This window comes from Vigna umbellata, chromosome 1 (genome assembly GCF_029865625.1).
Source record: "Vigna umbellata cultivar VRB3 chromosome 1, Vumbellata_1.0, whole genome shotgun sequence".
Taxonomy (NCBI): domain Eukaryota; kingdom Viridiplantae; phylum Streptophyta; class Magnoliopsida; order Fabales; family Fabaceae; genus Vigna; species Vigna umbellata.
In genome coordinates this window covers 96,907,005-96,926,791 of record NC_142165.1, presented here as the reverse complement: position 1 = coordinate 96,926,791, position 19,787 = coordinate 96,907,005, and the positions used below count along the sequence as shown (strand labels likewise).

The 19,787-nt window shown below is 30.0% G+C and overlaps 1 protein-coding gene across 1 annotated transcript; it reads right to left on the bottom strand.

Annotated features, from left to right (window-relative positions):
* Positions 1 to 1,325: 1,325 nt before the first annotated feature.
* LOC124842787 (short-chain dehydrogenase TIC 32 B, chloroplastic-like) lies at positions 1,326 to 3,937 on the bottom strand. The gene is made up of 8 exons (XM_047319350.2): positions 3,559 to 3,937; positions 2,829 to 3,060; positions 2,666 to 2,745; positions 2,344 to 2,497; positions 2,156 to 2,234; positions 1,908 to 1,995; positions 1,782 to 1,828; positions 1,326 to 1,683 (listed from the first exon to the last, which is right to left on the bottom strand). The coding sequence occupies exons 1-8, from the start codon at positions 3,686 to 3,688 to the stop codon at positions 1,501 to 1,503; spliced, it is 993 nt and encodes a 330-aa protein (XP_047175306.1). The 5' UTR covers positions 3,689 to 3,937; the 3' UTR covers positions 1,326 to 1,500.
* Positions 3,938 to 19,787: the final 15,850 nt, after the last annotated feature.

Here is a 19,787-nt window from a genome sequence, read left to right as displayed (position 1 = left end):
AGATTAGAAGGTGTTGCCCAAGATTAGAAACTGATTCAATTGAAAATAAAGAAGAACATTATTCATGAAAAAAATTAGAAGGTATTGCACAAGAATATCTAAATCACTTTCAATGAATTAAAAAAAAAGGATAATATATGACGAAAGAAAAACAAGAAGTTTAACAACACAAAAGAGAATCTTAAAAATTTCAAAGTTTTGAAATGTAATTGTTTAATTAGTGTGATATTTATGTCTTACCAAAACGTCAAGTGAAATTTATCGAAAAAAATCTATCAAAATTTATAAGCCGCGAAAATTTTAATCAAACACTACTGGATATTTAATCTTATAAGATTGTTATCTTAATTAATTTATATACGAAGCCTTTTTATAAAATAAAACGAATATCATTGTTTTAAAACACCTAATATAATTTATATTTTAAATAATTAATCTAAAATTTAAATTCAATAATATGACTTAAGTTTTAAAAATATATTTTTGTTTTTATTTTATTTAAATTTGTATTATTAAAAAAAAGGATAAAAATGATTGGCTTGATATAGGATCAAGTCACGCCAAAAGATTATTGTCGGTTTAGAAAATTGATTACACCAACTTCATGTAAAATTTTTAAGTATCTTATTAGACTGACACATTCTAAATTTAAGGCTCCTCTATTTAATAATAAATAAATTGTTTGTTGCACGTGTGGAGAGTGAAGTTGAGTCCTAGACAGCCCAAATTTTTGGAACAACAAAGAATGAAAAATAGAATTTTAACTCTTTATGTAAGTAAATAAAATTTAAATCCTGACTTTATTTTAACAAATAAAAAATGAAGTTTGAATTTTGACTCCTGTAATTCATTTATGATTTAATTATTCTTCTTTTAAATTTTCATTGATATACTTTGTTTATTAATATTTTATTAGCGCGCATCTCCAATCGAATTTCTAGAAACCAAGGAAAAAATAGATTAAATAAAGTCTTCAATAATGAAAAAAAAATATAGATTTTTTTTCCACAAAATAGTTTGTGGTGTCATATCAAAAGTGGCATTTTGAAAATTTAAATTAAATAAATGATATCAAGATAGTAAATACGTATAAAAAAGCTATTAACACTAAACTAAAACTTACTTGAAAACATTAAAATAATTGAACTTAAATTGGCGCAAAATATGTATGTTATGTTAGATAAACGAGTATGATAAGCATTAGGTTGACTAATTTACAAATAACTTAATCATCTGAAGTTCTACTCTTTACTCTCTCCTAAACATAGCACCTTTTAGGAATTCTTCAGCCATCCCTCAAGCAATGCCACATTTTTTTTTGGTAGTTTTACTAAAAATTGTGGGAATTTATTTGGTAACTAATTTGTACAATATATGTCGTTTTGGGCTACTCTTTTAGAACTCTGTAATGGGTGCTATTTAACGTGAAAAGATAATTAATTACAAATATTGACACGGTGTGAAAGAGCATGAAGTATAGAAAATGGGTAAAAAAGTGTTTCAATTTGTTGCTTGACGTAACCGTTTGTGAAGCAATGCATAGGTATCATTCCATAGCTTTTTTGCTTCTGATTCCTCGTTTGCAAGACTCGAGCAGTTACTCTCGTTACAATCTGTAAAATATTTTCCACTCACTCCTTCCGTTTTTCCACTTAGCGCAACATAACACGTCGTTGATGCTCCCTACCAACGTGCATTCATGTACTTATTAATTAATTAATTAATCAATCATACTCATAATGGAAACTCATCATTAATTAAGCACTAAAATATTTACAAACCTGTGATATCGATTTCAGTAACTTGGATGCAATGAAAAACAGGGAATCTGCATGGAAATTTTATTAGTATTTAGTTGCTTTATAACCTTATGAAAATGACTTAATACAACTTATTTAATTAATTACCCGTTATCAAGCCCTTATGCGCCCTGATAATTCCCGTCTTCACAATTCCTGGATGCACTGCGTTAATCGTTACCTTTGCATTCCTTTCCTATGATCTCACCCAAAAATTAATTAGAAATTTATAAAACGTTTTCTCTGAAAACTTTTATGATATTTAATAGTTTAATTTAATGGGCGTGGTGTTCACGATTCCACACAAATAATACAATAAAATAAAGGAATAATTAAGTTACGTGTCATGATCTAACCTGCAGTTGTCTTGCCACTTCCTTCACATGCAGAATTGTTGCCAGTTTTGACTGAGCATATGCGCGTGTGCCATTATAACTGCATTTGTTATTTAAAATTAATTAAGATGATTGGTATCTAAATTTAAGGAAATCAAATTTGATCAAAATTTTGCAGAGAAAGGGACGAAATGGTATGGTGATTGTACTTTTTTCCGCAGAGCATGTCGTTGAAACAAAACGTGGATCTTTTCACCCAGCTATGAATCACAGAAGAAACGTTTATTATTCTTCCTTCAATGCCTGACTTCTTTGCCGTATCTATCATTTTCTCTACCAGCATTTTCGTTAACAAAAAATGTCCTGCAATTTAACAAATAATATAGAATTATTTTTTCATCTATTTTCTTCTGCAATTCTGTAGGTAATTTGTTGGAATCGACAACAAAGCATCATTGAGAGTATTTTCAACCATGCTCGACTTTGCTTCTTTAAATGGTGTGCAAGAAAAAGGTGAGAATGGAGAAGTACCTAAGTAATTTGTAGCAAATGTCATTTCGATTTTGTCTTCGGAGAATTCCAAGTTCTGAGAGTACATTCCTGCATTGTTTCTGTGAAATAAATGTATTCCATTCCGACGTTTAGTTCTTATCTAATGAAATGAAGGAAAAAACATGAAAAAAGTAGAACTTACATGAGAATATTAAGGGGCAATTCTAAAGCTAAAAACTCTGAGCAAAATCTCTGTACAGAAGCAAAAGAGCTAAGATCGATCTCCAGCAGAATAACCTCAGCACCAGGACTCTCCTTTTGAATTTTCTCTCTCACTTCCCTCGCCTTTTTCAAGTCCCTCGCACCAATCACCACTCTCACTCCTCTTTTTGCCAACACTCTTGCTGTTTCCGCTCCGATTCCAGAAGTCGCACCTTCAATTCAAAATTCAACCGAACATTACAACAACTTCATTAATTAAGCTAATCCCGCATACTTTGAAAACAACAACACATTTGTTTAGGTGAAAGTAGGTGGTAAATTCCTACACATTTAACATAATCCTAGGTAAAACAAAAAGATGGATAGAGATGTCTGACACAGACAGAACAAACGTAGATTAAGCAAGTACAAATGAAAATGTAAGTGACACTGTGACAGCTTATGGCTACATATATATATATATATATATATAATATCACAAAGAAAGTGGCCAGTAGAAAGTTTTCACGAATATTCAGAATTAAGTGATGGACAACACCATCGTTCTGATAAGATTCTTGAAAAACAGATTGGAAGATCGGAATAACCGTTTTTTATTCTTAATTATAAACTAGAAACGGTGACAAAAATACGAATGGAACTGAACCGTGATATGTAAGCATTTTTGGTGATACATATATTGTTGTTGTTGTTGTTGTATGGTGAGTTACCAGTGATGAGAGCGGTTAGATTTGAAGGGAGCAAGGAAGAGAAATCTTGAGTGACTTGTTCGGCTGTTGAATTTGAGCCGAAACCACTTGGGCCAGCAATGCCTGCTAAGTATCGCAGTGTTGCCTTCATGGATTGCCCTGCTTTGGAATCTCACACAAGGACAAAGCACTCCTGTCTGCAACTAAAAGCCACATACCTTATATATAAGGTAACCCATACCTAGGTTGTTTGATCATTTCTTATTTTTAACATAACGTAAGACTATTATGTGTTTATTTTTAAGTACTCGTGGACTTGGACCAAGCGAAAATGATCAGCAATTATTAATATATTAATGAAGTTGTTTATAGCAGCAGCTGAGCTCAGACTTTTCTACGATGGTCAGTGAAACGTAGTTGAGTTAGTGCATCAGTTTCTTCCTATTAGTGATACCCACTAATTTTGATTGAGAGTTGAGACCACCCATGTCGGATGGTCCACAAACTATGTGATTTGAACCTACCAATACGGTAGATATTAATTAATTATATCACCAGCCATTCCATCCATCATCTCTCATCGCAATTCCTTTGGACATTTCCCCCTTTACTTTTCCGGTTTTCATTTCTCATAATTACTCCTGTCCTTATTAAGTGGCTCGTGGACTTTGGTGTTTTTTTGCCAAAACTTTCGACTGGGTAATAATGAATAATTAAGAGTAACAATGAATCATTAATTATGTTAAGATTATTTCTCAAGTAAAACCCAATTCTTACGTGCAAATGAATGATGTTTGGTACCTGTGCACAAGGATTTCTTATGGTAATCAATTTCTATATGAATCATCTCACCCTCTTTGTCATCTTTCCGCAGTACTACTGATTATTAACAGTTAAAAGGGTTGGCATTTAATCCATGATTCATGAACAATATATATATGACTCTCTTTAAGTTTATTTTGTTTCTTCTAATATATTTTATCATGAGATGCTGTATGCAATAGAAAGGACAAAGAGTAGCACTGGACAACAAGATCCAGTCTCAATTGCTCAGCAAGATACGTGATCTGCTTTGCCTAACTTCCTTTTGAAAGTCCCTCTATATTATTACAGAAATAGGTTTTATTTAGTTCAGCAAAATCGAAAATATCACTGTCACATTCACATATTCCACTAGACTTCCTTTTTCTCACTCTTTTTCTTATTTTGGGTTACCACTATTATTTCCAAGTTTCAACCAAAAGATACTGTTGCTATATATATATCCAGTGTGCGCTGGGTGCGACATAAACACAGCTCGTTGCACCAAAAGTCACGTCCCTCTGCACGAGCTAATTATATATTCTACTTCTTACGATACGTTAACGTCAAGAAATACGGAGAAAAAACAAAAGCTACAAAAATCTCTTTTCACACACTCATCTTTACCTTCAAATATCTACGTTAGATTATCTCTTTCTTACTTTTTCAATGTAATAAAAAATCAATTTATGTTATATATCTTTTTACTTTTCCTAAACTTAGCATCCGAATATATTTAAGTAATATAATATAAACATTTTATAACATTAAAAAACTGATTTATCATTTCTTAAGCAATAAAGAAGCGAGCTTATTGGTGTAATCATCAACTCATCTCAGAACGTACAGTCCCTGTTATTGCTTTGCATTTGTAATGATAATATTTGAAAGAAATAAAAAATATAAACAAAAAAACTTACGTAATTAATTTATAATCTATTATGTTTTTTCTTAAATATCTTTTTGACTTTGTATTAATGATGGTTAGAAATAATTAAGTAACCACATTAATTGAGGCTTTATCTAAAAGTACTTTTCCTTTCTTGCTTTCTAACTCGAGTGCACGTCTTGCTAAATAAAGGTATTCTTATTGTATATTCACTGTATTAATTTAACGTCACTGATTATAGATATATTAAAATGGTTCCTACGCATTACATTAGTTGCAGATTAATTCTGTTCACAGTATATAGTTAAAACTTTGTGTATCTTTCGATTTTTTCAACCAAATCGATTTTATTTATTTTTACCATGGCCCGAATATAATATAGAAAAAGTGAATCGTGACAGTCACCGAAATGTTTTGGATCCGCCAAGGTATCTAATCGTTCGCCAACACTATGAATGATTCGTAGAAAAAATGGTGCAACTTTTCAGAAAAAGGGAATGAATCTGTCGCTTTTTTTAATACCTGAATTGACAATGAATAAACGATAGAAATGAAGTTGCAAAATACATGCACGTGATTTTCTTTCTTGAACGTTTATTTAGAATGACCCCTACAGATATTGAAATATTAATAGTAGTTAAGTAGAAGAAGAGATTTTGTTAAAGTGGTGGAAGAGTTAGTATGAAAGGAGAGCGTGGGAGTGACGTTTTTCACTTTATGGATGGAAGGGTGTGAGAGAATGATGGGTGGTGTTGGAGGTTTGACGGGCTAAAAGGAAGGCATTGAGAGCGACCTTTGAAGTGCATAAGGGTCCCATTCTGTTTCCCTATTTCCCAACACCATCTTATCACTTCCCACACCTCTTTCAACCACCACTCAGTTTCACACGTCATCTTCATTCTTTCATTCCTTCGTGCCATGCGCCAACACATCTTCCAAATATCAATCATCACAGACACTTGTACTGTTCCAAATCCACGCATATATACCAAACCTCTCGTACATTCAACCCTCGTTACGCCTTCTTTTCTTAACAAAATACCTCCACTGCTTCTTCTACCCTTTAGCTTCACCTAAGCATCAAAACCCCAACTTATAAGTCATTTTTTATAACATTTTCAATATCAAATCACTTTATTATTCTATTTTACATGTATTTGATTGTAATGTACGATTTAAAAAAAAAAGAATAAAGTTGGATCCAAATTTTAAGAAATATATACTTTTAGACTGTGTTAACAATAAAAAGAGATATCCACACGTTGATTGTTAGTAGGGATAGTTATACTCCAACTCAAGGATTTTATAGATTAAGAAAATTTGGTTTGACGATTGACAAAATCTCAATATAGTTTAAAGTTAATTATCTTATAAAAAAGAAAATATAAAAACATATAGGTTGAAGGTTGAAGACGATGTCAATTTTGTAAGTGGAGTTAATGTTTCATTTTTGTTAAGTCTTCCCAATTATATTTTTTTCAAAATATCCACTAATGATGGTAGAATCGAGTTCATTTTGCTAATTACAAGTATGATATTAAATAAAGTGAAAATTTTTAAAGTTTATGATTACTTTTAGAAAAAGGAGTCTTCCATTTTGAAAAAAGTGACAAAGAAAAGGGCTATTAGTAAAATACTTGTGTTTGAAAAACAAATGTTTTAATATAAAAAATATTTACGTGTAAAAATAAAGATAAATAATTAAAATTTATTATGAGATGAAAATCATAGATTTTTTAGAATCGAGTTGAAACATTATTTAAGTAAATGTCGTATTAAACTATTATTTTCAACTTTTAGATTAAAGATAATGAATCTCCACCAATAAATTTCCTTAAAAATTAAACATATCCAACAGTACTACAAAGTTTACCGATTTATAATCAAGAAAAGTTGGATGGTTTTTTTAATTGAAAAAAAAAATGTAACAATTTAAAAGGAAAGTGATTTGACATCAAAATCACGCGTGTCCTTGAATTAGGATTGTACAAATCCTACCATAGAAAATTTCCCAGATAAAAGCTAAATAATAATAAAATAAAATTTAATTAGCTCTTCCAAAAGAGATCCAAAAGTATCATTGTAGTGCTCATATAAACTTCTTTATTAATTGTGTGTCTTAAACTTCAAGCTAATTAATTAACCTTAAAGACACGTCACCTACAAAATTATGACTAGCTCGCAACGCAATTAGTTTTAAAATTTATCTCACGCACCTGATTAACACAATACTCCAACTCGTTAGTTCAAAAGGTGCTTCTTTCTATTAAAATACAATGACGTATCATAAATTTGCAATTAAACGCTTCAATGTGTTGTCTAATTTGCCACTTTCTAATGTTTTTATTAAACTAAGTTTTGCCTCTTCCTTCTCCACTCTTTTAATTAAACGCAATGAGCAGTCTAATTACTTTCATCATTCATCAAATAATTACACATGGCAATATTGTTAATCATTCCATAGTACTCTGTGTAATAAATTAGTTTGTCTTATCCACTACACACCACAAATTTATGTTGCTAAGCTTATTGTTAATACGTAAAGTAGCATAACTAAAAAACGGAGACCGTACGCTTAGTTTAAAAACACTATTGAATAACGTTTACTCAATATCGTGTGAGTTTAATTTTAATATCACGAATATTTATAAATTAAAATCCTGGTAATTTATAATTAGAAGTGTATTAACATATCACATTCAAGTTAATTTGATTTTAAATTAATGAAAGACAAATTTATTGTAATATCATATGTATTGAACTATATATGTACCATCATGTATAAATCGACCAAATCACATTAAATTTATTGTCTACATTAGAATGAAATCGATCGATATTTATTAGATTTAATCAACTATTCCATTAAGCTAATTAAAAAGGTTAATAATAAGGTTTAAAAAAATCGGGTCATGATGATTAGGTATACCTAATAAAAAAACATACGGAGAAACCTATAAATACAGGTTAAATGTATGATTGTTTAGATTTTTACGACACATTCATTGTATTATTAATTATTAAATCGTTCAAATTTTGAATTAATTTAAGCATAAGAGTATCTTTAGCAAATACACCAAATTAGATGAAAAGCACAAATAACAAGAAAAAGAGTTAAAGAATAAAAAAAAAACTATTAGAAATGAATAATCAATTTCGTATACCCGAAACAATATAAATAAAAATCAGAAAAAAATAAGAAAGCAGTTTATCTAGTGGTCAAATTAAGCTGATATGGATTATTTCCATTATTGGTTGTAAGCGTGTTATATAATTAGTTTCCTAGAGTGTATAACCTACTTTATCTATAGAAAGCGTAAGTCGTTTCACATTTGAGGTTTTAGCATTTCAGCTATCATAGCCTTTCTCTTTCTGAAAGGATAGAAAGAAATAGTAAATCCACCACCCTATAGGGATGTCTTGTCTTCTTCTATGATCATAGAACTATATATCAACGTATTAAGGTCCTAATTGTGTTGATTATTACTGGTATAAAATCACCAACAGCTGCACTTTATAGATACTAAACATTTAAAAGTAGGACCTTACGTAGTAGAATCGCACAATACCTAATCTAGCCATAGAAGATGGTATTTTTCTTATACAAAAATATAGACATTATTAACCTTAGGTGAGTATTTTCAATGATAACGATAGGAACACCAATGGGATGAATAAATGTTTACAAAATACAAGTGACGTGTAGGTTACCTTTGACGAAAAAAAAACAACACAGTAGCTCTAAACGACCATAGGGCCCAGCATCACAAGCTTGTCCGCTAGAATAATAGTCAAAATTTGATACCTGAATATGGATACGCCTTCAAGAAAGTTGAAATTTAAGAATGCCGACAAACCCTAAAACTTTCCCTCCCATCAATCATAATACATAACTGCTCGTGTTTTCTTTTCATCCATATGAACATCAAAGATAAGATTACTGAAAATAGAGAGATTGTGCACGTTATGCATCATTTTGATTTGTGGTAGCCTCACGTGTGATACACCAATGAGACTTTGAGAAGATGGACCCATGTCACACGAGTCAATCACGGAACATATGGATGTGGTGGGCACCCCAAGAATTGATTGTTAATTAAGTGCTACAATGTGTATTATTATTGTTATTGTTAACTTAATAATCTATAATACGAGAGATGTTTGCTACTGTTGGGGACGCTTACGTGCTAAGATTTGAAGAAAAGGTTGTTTGTCTTTATCGTCTTGCACCGAGTGTAAACAAAAAGAGCATGTTAGCACAATCCAAGGAAGAAGATTAAACTGTTGATTGTAGTTGATTGAGGATAATGGCATGTTAGCAACACAATAATAAAATAATAATAATTAAAGAATAAGAAATAGTTCTTAAAAACCCTATGATTACGTGAGTTGTTCTATATGAAGATTGAATGGTGGGTAAAGCAGGCATGTGAATTGCAAACAATATTATATGTGTTTGCCATTGTCCAAGTGGGTTTTACTGTCTATGAGGAAAATAAGTTCTTTATCCTTTTTTCTTCCTGCACCCATGATTACTACTTGCGCTACCATTTTAACAACAAAGGAACTAAATTACTCTTCTTCGCTGTACCATGTAGCTGCTCTCAACGGTTCTTCTTCTTCTCTACTACACTCTCGTTTTTCATTGCACTCTTTGAAAGAGAAACAGAAAACGTTGAGTTTGGTGGAAGCTTGTTTAAGAAAGATTATACTGAAAGGCATCCGTGTTTTGGAATGCCTATTCCATAATTCTTGTTGTAAAACACTTATTCAGGATATTTTGTTTCAGAAATCCTATTCTTAAAAGCATCTCATGTTGATGAAAGGTAGAATGATGATTTTATAAATTATGTGGGTGGATGTATTTGGGGGTACATATAGTAATTAGTGGTTTCGGTAAAACGTCTGTCTCAATGCTAAGCACAGCAAGCGAAGGCTCCTTGAATAAAGTTATTTGGGCAAATACAACAGAAGGCTTCTTATATTTACACCTCCCATTTTACTACATACACTGCTTGATTTCTTTCTTTTATTGTGTACCCATTCCATTATTCCCACATTAGTGTTGGATGAGAGCTTAGATGGTTTTTTGAACCCATTGTTTGGATTTTAGATTATGTTAAATAAATACTTAAAGAAATTGATAAGCGATGAACAATAATTAGGTTAATTTGTGATATAACCCGTTTCTTTTTTATATATTGGTAACAAAAATGACCAAGCCAAAACAAAAATGACTAAAAAAACATTAACCATTCTGTAGCAAAATGTTTTATAACTTTGCTTTCAGTCAATGACAGTGAAAAGTTTTTCTATATAATCATTTAATCGTGAGTTATTTATATTAAATATAGTATTAAAATTATTAATATTAGATACGGTATTCAAATTATATATTTTTAGTTAAACTATTTATTTTAACAACTAAATTTAAATTACAATAAGTCAAAGATATTTTTTTTAGTTATCAAACTTATCCAATTATGACTCCATAATTTACGTGTGTTTGTTTGCGAATTGCACTCGGTAGGATTTAAGCAAACCGATTACTTAATCCGTTATATAAATATGGGATTAGTTAAGGTAATTAGACTTCTGATTTTTGTTAATATTAAATTCAATTGACAGTTGAGTCACTTGGATTAACTTGGGTCAATTTAGTTGAGTCACTTGGATTGAGTTGAATATTTTGTCGATTTATTAAAAATTTTAATTTCACCGATCAGTCTAATTTAAAAATATTGCAATCTCTACGTAAATTAATTTCAAGTTTTAAGTAAATCAACAATATTATATGAGTTACAAGTTGTTCTGGACATGAATTATATGACCCACCCTCAATACTATTTAAATCATAATAAGGTCAACATTAATCAAAAGTGTATCTCAAAATTTATAAAATAAGATTTGATATCTAGATAGTTAATTATCTTTTATTACGCATATTTTTGTTCAAAATTTGAAATAGGTCTTTTATTTTTTGGCGTCTCAAGTAGGTCCTTATTTTTGTTAATTTGATGCAAATAAATCCTTTCCGTCAATTTCATCAAACAGTGTTAATGAATGTGTGACGTAGCCATACACATGTCAATGCTATCCTCAGGCCACCACATCACACATTCATTAACACCTAAAAACCCTAAATCGAAACACCTAATAATCCAATATTAAACCTACCACCACGTAACTAAAAACTAATGATTAATGAAATAAGTGTCATGCAAAATCAATAAAAATATTTACAGGAAAAACACATCATATCAATTTTATTAAAAAAATATTCATTAGTATTAAATTGATTGCTTCATTGAAAGAATCGATATAATATGTTTCTTTCAATGATATGACTGATGTAGTATGACAATCTACCATTTCAAACAAATACCAACACTCTATTTGATTACGGAAAAATAAAATTCAATATTAATCAATCTAATAAATACTAAAATTTTATATAAACATTAATGTTTATGAGTATATCAAAATTGACACAGAGTAATTTACATGTAAACTAATCATAATTATTGCACTAAACTTAAAATACGGATCTCTAAAATTAAAAATAATCAGTGTCCAGAGTCAAATAATCCGAGACTCAACACCAACAGTTAAACATTAACAAATTTATCTGTAATTCACTATTAATATTAAATTTAAATATTAATTTTCTAGATAAATTAAAAATCTGATTTTTAATTTAAATCTTAAATTGTAATAAAAAGTTGAATTTATTTTATAATATAATCTTAATATTAATATTAAAATTACAAGTTGTAAAAATACATAAAAAATGAAAATAAAAGTAACATGTGTACGGTTCCTCTTAGGGAATGTTGTGGCGGCGCAGTGACTCATGATGGGGGCTCCCTTTTGGAGAGGATAAGGATCGACAAAGGTAAAACTGGCCTTGTGGGACCCAGAGAAGCGCATGGAGACGGACCAGCATAGGAGTCGCTAGAGAGCAGCTGGAGAGCTTCTAAGCGGTGGCAGCAGAAAGGAGCAGCGGCGATGGAAAGGAGCAACGACGACGACCCAACAACAGCAATGGCAAAGAGTTTTGGTTACCGGATGATCACCACCGGCGAGACACAACGGAAACACGAATCAGAACGAACGGAAACGCAATAATGAACGAGACCAGAAACACAAGCATCAATATAAAAGAAAAGCGAACGTAGAGCTCAATAGTGTTAAAAAACACCCTATTATATCATATGTTTGTTAAGCCCAACTAATATTATATGTAATATAACATAATTTTTTAAAGTATCTTTTTCAGTCATACTATTACATTTTTTTTACTACAGTGTAATTTATCATTTCTTACCCGATTAAATTAAAATTAATGTAATATCTATTTAATATTAATAAATATTTCGGTAAAAAACTAAGTGTCTTTTATCGAAGATAAAAAATTATCACAATCTTTCTATAATTGAAGATTATGATTATCTTTACATTAAAATAAGTTCTATACTCTTAATTATAATATTAGAATTTTATTTATAAGTAAATCGATTATAAATCACCTTTATTTATTCATATTGAAATATATTTGAGTTACAAAAATAAATTTTTGATTCAAAAGTTAGTCAAGTCGATGTTGATATGATAATTTTAGTTACATCACTCTTAAAACTTTATTCACTTTTAAAATTTTATTCACTTAAATGGATTTGGAAGAGAGTAATTGAATAGATTTAAGAAAATTTAAAGGTAAAATTTTTATTATTTATTTGAATGAATTTGGAGGTAAGTAAGAGTAAATTTGGAAGTAAATTTTTTAATCTCACATGAATCAAATCCTACACTAATTCATACAAATTTTACTTCTAAATTTTTCTCTCGCTTACCTCCAAATCACTTAAATAAACAAAAAAAAATTAATTAGTAAAGAAAGGTTAAATCTTTATTTCATACGAGAAACAGTGTTAATGAATTTGTATGTATTTAGTAAAATGTAGTCTGTGTTACATAAATTTTATGTAAGATTAAAAGTACCTTATCCCATGTCGGCAAGTCCACCACAATAATGGACAAATTTTAGGATACGAGAGAAAACATTTAAGTAAGATAATGACTAATTTAATTTTTAAAATAATATTTTAAGATATAAATACGATTTAAAAGGCAAATAGTTGTATAAATATAAAGTACTGTTTATAACGAGTTTTCTTAATGCCGAAATAATTAAACAATTTTGTAAAACAAAATATTTAAAATAATATAACAGTGAGCTCGGAATTTTGCTCATCCACTCACGTAGATAGCTCTTGACGTGGCAGGCTAGAGAACACTTACGCTCTTTATCAAACACGTAATCCTTTATTCACCACACGTCTATATAAGCATTTAAATTATCGAAAGGAGGAAACAAAACTAACGAAAAGGTCTTTAAATAAAATATTTGAAGTAAAAGGATAAATTATATACATTAATAATTATTTATCAAACGTTAACCTAACCTAATTTTGATACGGGAGTATCTTATATAAATATCATTTGGAAATAATTCCCCGGACAACCTTTGAACTGCGCAGAACACGACCTTAATCCCACGTGAAACATAAAATAAGTTAAAAGTTTTCCTAATTTCATTCCTATGCACAAAAATCTAACAAATTTGAGGGTTACGGCGTTGGCGGTGTTGTAATCCCCACCACTGCCGGTGGATGCATGATGGATAAGTGGTATGGTGTTGGAAGTCTCGCAGGTCAAATTTATAATATATATGATTTAAAACTCACCTGGTTTATGCAGTTGAGTTAAGTTTAAAACTCACTTTCTAATATGTTATTAGAATTACGAATAAAGTCTATCCTAGTGAGATTTATGTGAGCATTCATTTCCATCTGCTATTGAACCATCCATTAATTTTTACTATTATAAGTAAAGTGCAAATCTTACTTTACAAGCCGGTTTTGTAGGGTTGAGTTAGGTTTAAAAATCAGCTTTCTAATATGGTATCAGAGCCAAGTTAGAGCCTATCCTAACAATATATTTTTTTTTGGGCATTTTTGTTTCACCCATTGTCGGACCGCTATCGGACCACCCAATTTCTATTATCACGCTCGAGATGTCTATACCTCGGCGTGAAGGCGGTGTGTTAGAAATCTCACATCTACTAGAGATAAGACCAAATTATAATATATAAGTGAGGTGCATAACTCCCCTTATAAGTCGGTTTTGTGGAGATGAGTTAGGCCTAAAATCACTTTCTAATATGGTATCAAAGTCATGGTTAAAGCGTATCCTAGCGATATTTCTTGTTTCTTGGACATTTCTATTTCACTCGTTGTCGAGTCACTATCGGATCACCCATTTCTACTATCACGCTCGAGATGTCTATACCTCGGCGTGAAGAGAGTGTGTTGAAAGTCACACATCGCCTAAAACTAAAGCCAAATTATAATATATAAGTGAAATACAAACTTCACCTTACAAATCGATTTTATGGGGTTGAGTTAGGTTTAAAAGTTATTTATAAATAACACCGTTGGTGGACACGTGAGTTGCAAGCATTGGATTAAGTGGATATAAGCCAACCTTTGTTCCTTCGTAAAGTGTGCTAATCCCTCGTTTCTGATGGGATTCATCAAATTTTGAAGTGGCAACAAATAAACGATGAATGACCAAACTAGGATCCTTTGTCACCTATTTTGGAAGTCCACTTTCTATCATTACTTCTTTGACCATAAAATAGTGGTGGGATCACGATCACTCGTTTGCATAACACTTGGCATAAAAATGAGTGTGACACGTCATTATGATGCATTTATATGATGGGGATCCATGTATAAATTAGGCAATTGTAAGTTTTAAGTCGTTTTATACTCTCGTTTCACTTTACCTAATTGACCTGTTTCTTACCTTAAGGCTCACCGCAATGCTAAATATACATTTCTGATAAAATTACCACTTAAAAATCTTAATCATTATCATTACTAAACATGCTTGTAGTTGTCAATAGCAGCACGGAGATATATAAATATATATATATGTATGTATATAATGCGGGTTAGATAATGCTTGTATGTACGTCTATTATGAACAGTGTGTGTTCCCCTAATGAGTTGGAACATGCTCTAAATGGTGACAAAAGTGGATTGTGTTGTTTGTTGGTATAATTGTTGGAATGAAAAACGCATGATGAACACACGTAGTGGTGAATGAAACATTAGCAATTTCGAATTATCTTTTCAATGTCTTCCCAATAAGTGGCTACACAGAATCTCATGATGCAAAGTCTAACTAATGCACCTTCCACTCAAAAAGAAAGAGAAGGTAGTTCTGGAAGAAGAATATTCCAATGATATTTTTAAGTTTCTCAAACACAGCTTCACTTTATCTGCATTCTCACTTCCTCTGTTTAAATATATGGCACGTGAGATTTATACTCATTAAAACTAATATTCCTTCTTTTTTTCTATGCATCTCCACTATTATGTGTTTCGTGGCCATCATTACTTTGCCTTATATGTAAAAGATTTTTGGAAGACTCGTCAGCTTCTAATATATATATATATATATATATATATATATATATATATATATATATATATATATATATAAAACAAATAAACCCATGACAAGTCACATTTACGTTATATGACAATTTAACACGAATTTCGCCTATAAACATTTAATATATGATTGCTATGTTCAAAATGCCTTTTCAAACCCAAATAAATTTTGGGACCCGCTATCATTGATCAACTCTCAATGTTGGGTCTCAACGTGTGATTAGGAATAGGAAACGTATACTCGTAATCAAGGCACGAGCAAGTTGAAAAGGACCATCATCATATACACCAAATCCAAGGGCTTATTATGCATCTTTATGTTCCAGTATTTTAGTTTTAGTAAAAATTCACTTAAATAATAATGATATGAATTCGAAACTGTAATTTCACTGTACATTGAAACAATTTTTTTATATAAAATTATTATCCATGTAATATTTGGTGTAAATTATACCAATGTTATCAAAATCGGCGTATACTTTCTAATACTTTATGTTATTTGTTATCTTTTATGATTTTTTTTTAAATTGAAGCTTATTTGCTTAAATTTTATAAACAACATGTGGGAGTTATATTTTTTTGTTAGATTAAATTTTTGTAAATGGATTTGTAGACTTAGTTAAAACTCACTAATTGAATTAGTTAATTGTTCAAACTTGAATGTGAATTTTAAAAAATTATGATGAGAGAAATTGTTTGATTTTTTAATATGTGGATTGATATTTTTATCCTATTAATTTTTTATTGTTGATTTCTGATTTTTTTTTTTCATTTTTTAATCTCTGAACTTTAAAACTAGTTTTGTACATGAAGGATATGAAATATTGGATACAATATGAATATATGTTCAAGAGAATCAAGGAAGGTTCCACTTAACTAGTATATTATATTACAAAATTTAAATAAGTTTAAAATATTTGATTTTGTAAACGACAGATAAATTCATATAATATTTAATATAAGTAGGAGAAAGACTATAAGACTCTCGATAACACATGACATTTATATAAACCAATTTAAAATAAAAGGTTAATGGGACCTAAGTGAGATAGATGATTCGAATTTCATGTATTAAAATACACATAAGAAAAGGATAAAACAATTATAAAGGGAAATTTTTTATTAAATTGAAAGTCTAGATTAGTGATATGATTAATAAGATTAGTGATATGCTTTTACATAGATTATCTTGATAATATCTAAAGTACAAAACTATGTTAAATATTTAAAAGTAGAATTTGACTATCTATCCCTATTATATTTTACTTGAATAAAAGACTTAAGATAAGAAGATATTCTTTCCTCTGTTAAAATTTTGTTAAATATTAATTATTAGAATTATTATCTAGTTTAGAATTCAAACTTAAATTTCTCATGATATCCTTGAAGAAAAAGGAAAGAAAATAATATAAAAAATAATTTGAATAGCGGACCATTGGTACAGTGACACGTATTGATTGCAGGAAAAATGAGTCTGAAAGAAATTGAAATTGTGAGCATGAGCTCTGTTCTACTGGTGTTCCGTGGCCATAATGAAATTGGTCCCTTGTGCTGTGCGCCTCCATACAGAGGGCTGATTTCGTGGACCCTGAATCCGCAAAGGTCAAAGAAGACCTCTCAAAACCACTGCACCACTTATCCAACTTCCACAACCCTCTTGCGTCAACATTAACTTCTTTTTACCCTTTACCTTTTAATCTTCTTATTCAATATACTACAGAGATAAATTTATATATTTGAAATTAATTTTATCTTTTATCAATTAATATTTTTAATAAAACTTTTAATAATGTTTAATATTTATTTTTTTATTCAAACCATTTATGTAACAATCTAAATCACCATATACATATATTAATTTAAATCGTTATTAAAATAATAATGAAGAGTAAATAAATGTAAATCTATATAAGAAGTCTTCACTGTCTCACAATTATAAGAATTTTTTTTTGAAAAATATAAAGCTTTATATAAGTGAGAAGAAATTCATAATACATGAGAATATAAATGTATATACACTGTTGTTATTTACCAACCGTCTGCGTGATCTCTATTCTCGTATATCCATACAAATATAAGATAATTGTAAGTGAAATTCACGTTCAATAAGAAAAGAGAGTAAGTTATTAGAATTATAACAATCATTGTCATAATTCATTTAAGCATATCTTACATAATCTTTAATGATTCAAAACATATATTTCAAGACTCAATCCTCACAACTTAATCATCAAGCATAATCTCCATCACTCAATCAATACCTAATAACAAGAAACAAATGTCTCTCTTAGCATAATTCCCGCGACATCAATCATCACAATACATCCTTCAAGGCATCATGATACATACATTTAACTCTTTTTCCGGAAGATCAATGTATTGAGTATGCACCCTGTCATTTCTATCTCTTACTTTTCAGGACCTATAGTTATATATTTACATCTTTCAACAACATCCAATGAATACGACAATATTAGGTAGAGAATTAAAGCATGATAAGCTAAATTTTTATATTAACAGTATATAAAAATCTATTTTAATTCAATTTCCACCAAGATAGTATTAGAAAAATCTATACATAACACTTTTCATTAATGAACAATAAGATGTAAGGAACCATTTTTATATTTTTTATATTAAAACATTTACGTCTTAAAAAATAGCTGAAATGAACTACAGACTGCAAGGAATAACTTTTAAAATTGTATTATTTTAAGATGTAAGGAACCATTTTTATATTTTTTATTTCGTACTCTTGCACATGTTTGAAAAAGTAAAATAAAAGTTATTTTTCTTCACCATCCATCCAAACTCTTCCATGAGATGGCATTGCTAACAGTAGCTTCCATATCATCAACCAGACTTGTCGACGGCGTTGTCGCTGGCGACTATGTCAACCTATCAACTATCGACCTCCATTTTCATCCTTCACACCGCAAAACCATAACCCAAATTGAAGAATTCATCATGTATCTGGCAGAAACAACATTTGAAGACAACAAAATAGAAACAATGCATGATGATGCCTCTTTTCCTACAAAACCAAGATAACATGATGGGTACCTACAAAAGATTCTCCTTTCAGGTTTTCCTAAAATTTGTGAGAAAAACCATACATACACTAAAGACCAACCATTACCAACCCAACCAAGATCCTTTGGAAGATTTTCCAAAATTTGTGGCCAAGAACCCCACACTATCTCCCTTCATATTTCTCCTCCCTGTCTGAATCAGAGTCAGCAAAGGCATGAACAAACCCTTTTGTTCTAGTCCTATTAGCCATGTTTTAACCATCAACCTCTTTCGCATCCCATTCTCCTCATCACCAAAGCTATATATGTTGTTCTCCAACAAGATACGTGAGCAACACATGGTAACAATAGTATTCCCCCTTCCCCGTCACCATCAACTTCAGCAGAGGGGCTTCACCGCGACGCCATGAAACCTCATCAAGCAATCCTCGTAGCACCTCTGGTGTTCGTGGAAGTACCAACAGTAAGGGCACATAATCCTCGTAGCACCTCTGGTATTTGTGAAAATATATATTAATTTATATATTTTTAGACAAAAATGTTCGATTAACCGTATCTAGCATTGTCTAAGAAAATTAATGAATGAATAAAATATTTTATTTTTAAAATAATAATGTTTTGTTTTCTTTGTAAAAGGATTAAAATAACAGCTAGGATTAGATGCAAAAGAGAAAAGACAATCTCTTTAACCAAAATATCATCAAGGTTTGCCTGAATAATAATTAAAAGTCATAAGGAAAATATGTGGAAGGAAAAAAAAAAAGAAAGGAAAAGACTATGTTGTTTGAATTAATAAAAGCAGAATGAAAAACAAAGAAAGAAAACATTTATAAATAATTTAATTAATATAATAAATTTAAAAGAAATTGTAAAATGATATATTTATAATGACTAAATTATTGTAGCTTAATTTTAACTAATATTAAACATTATTATTATATTATTATTAACAGTTGAATTGTTATTATTATTATTTTATTTATTTTTATTATTTTATGACTATTT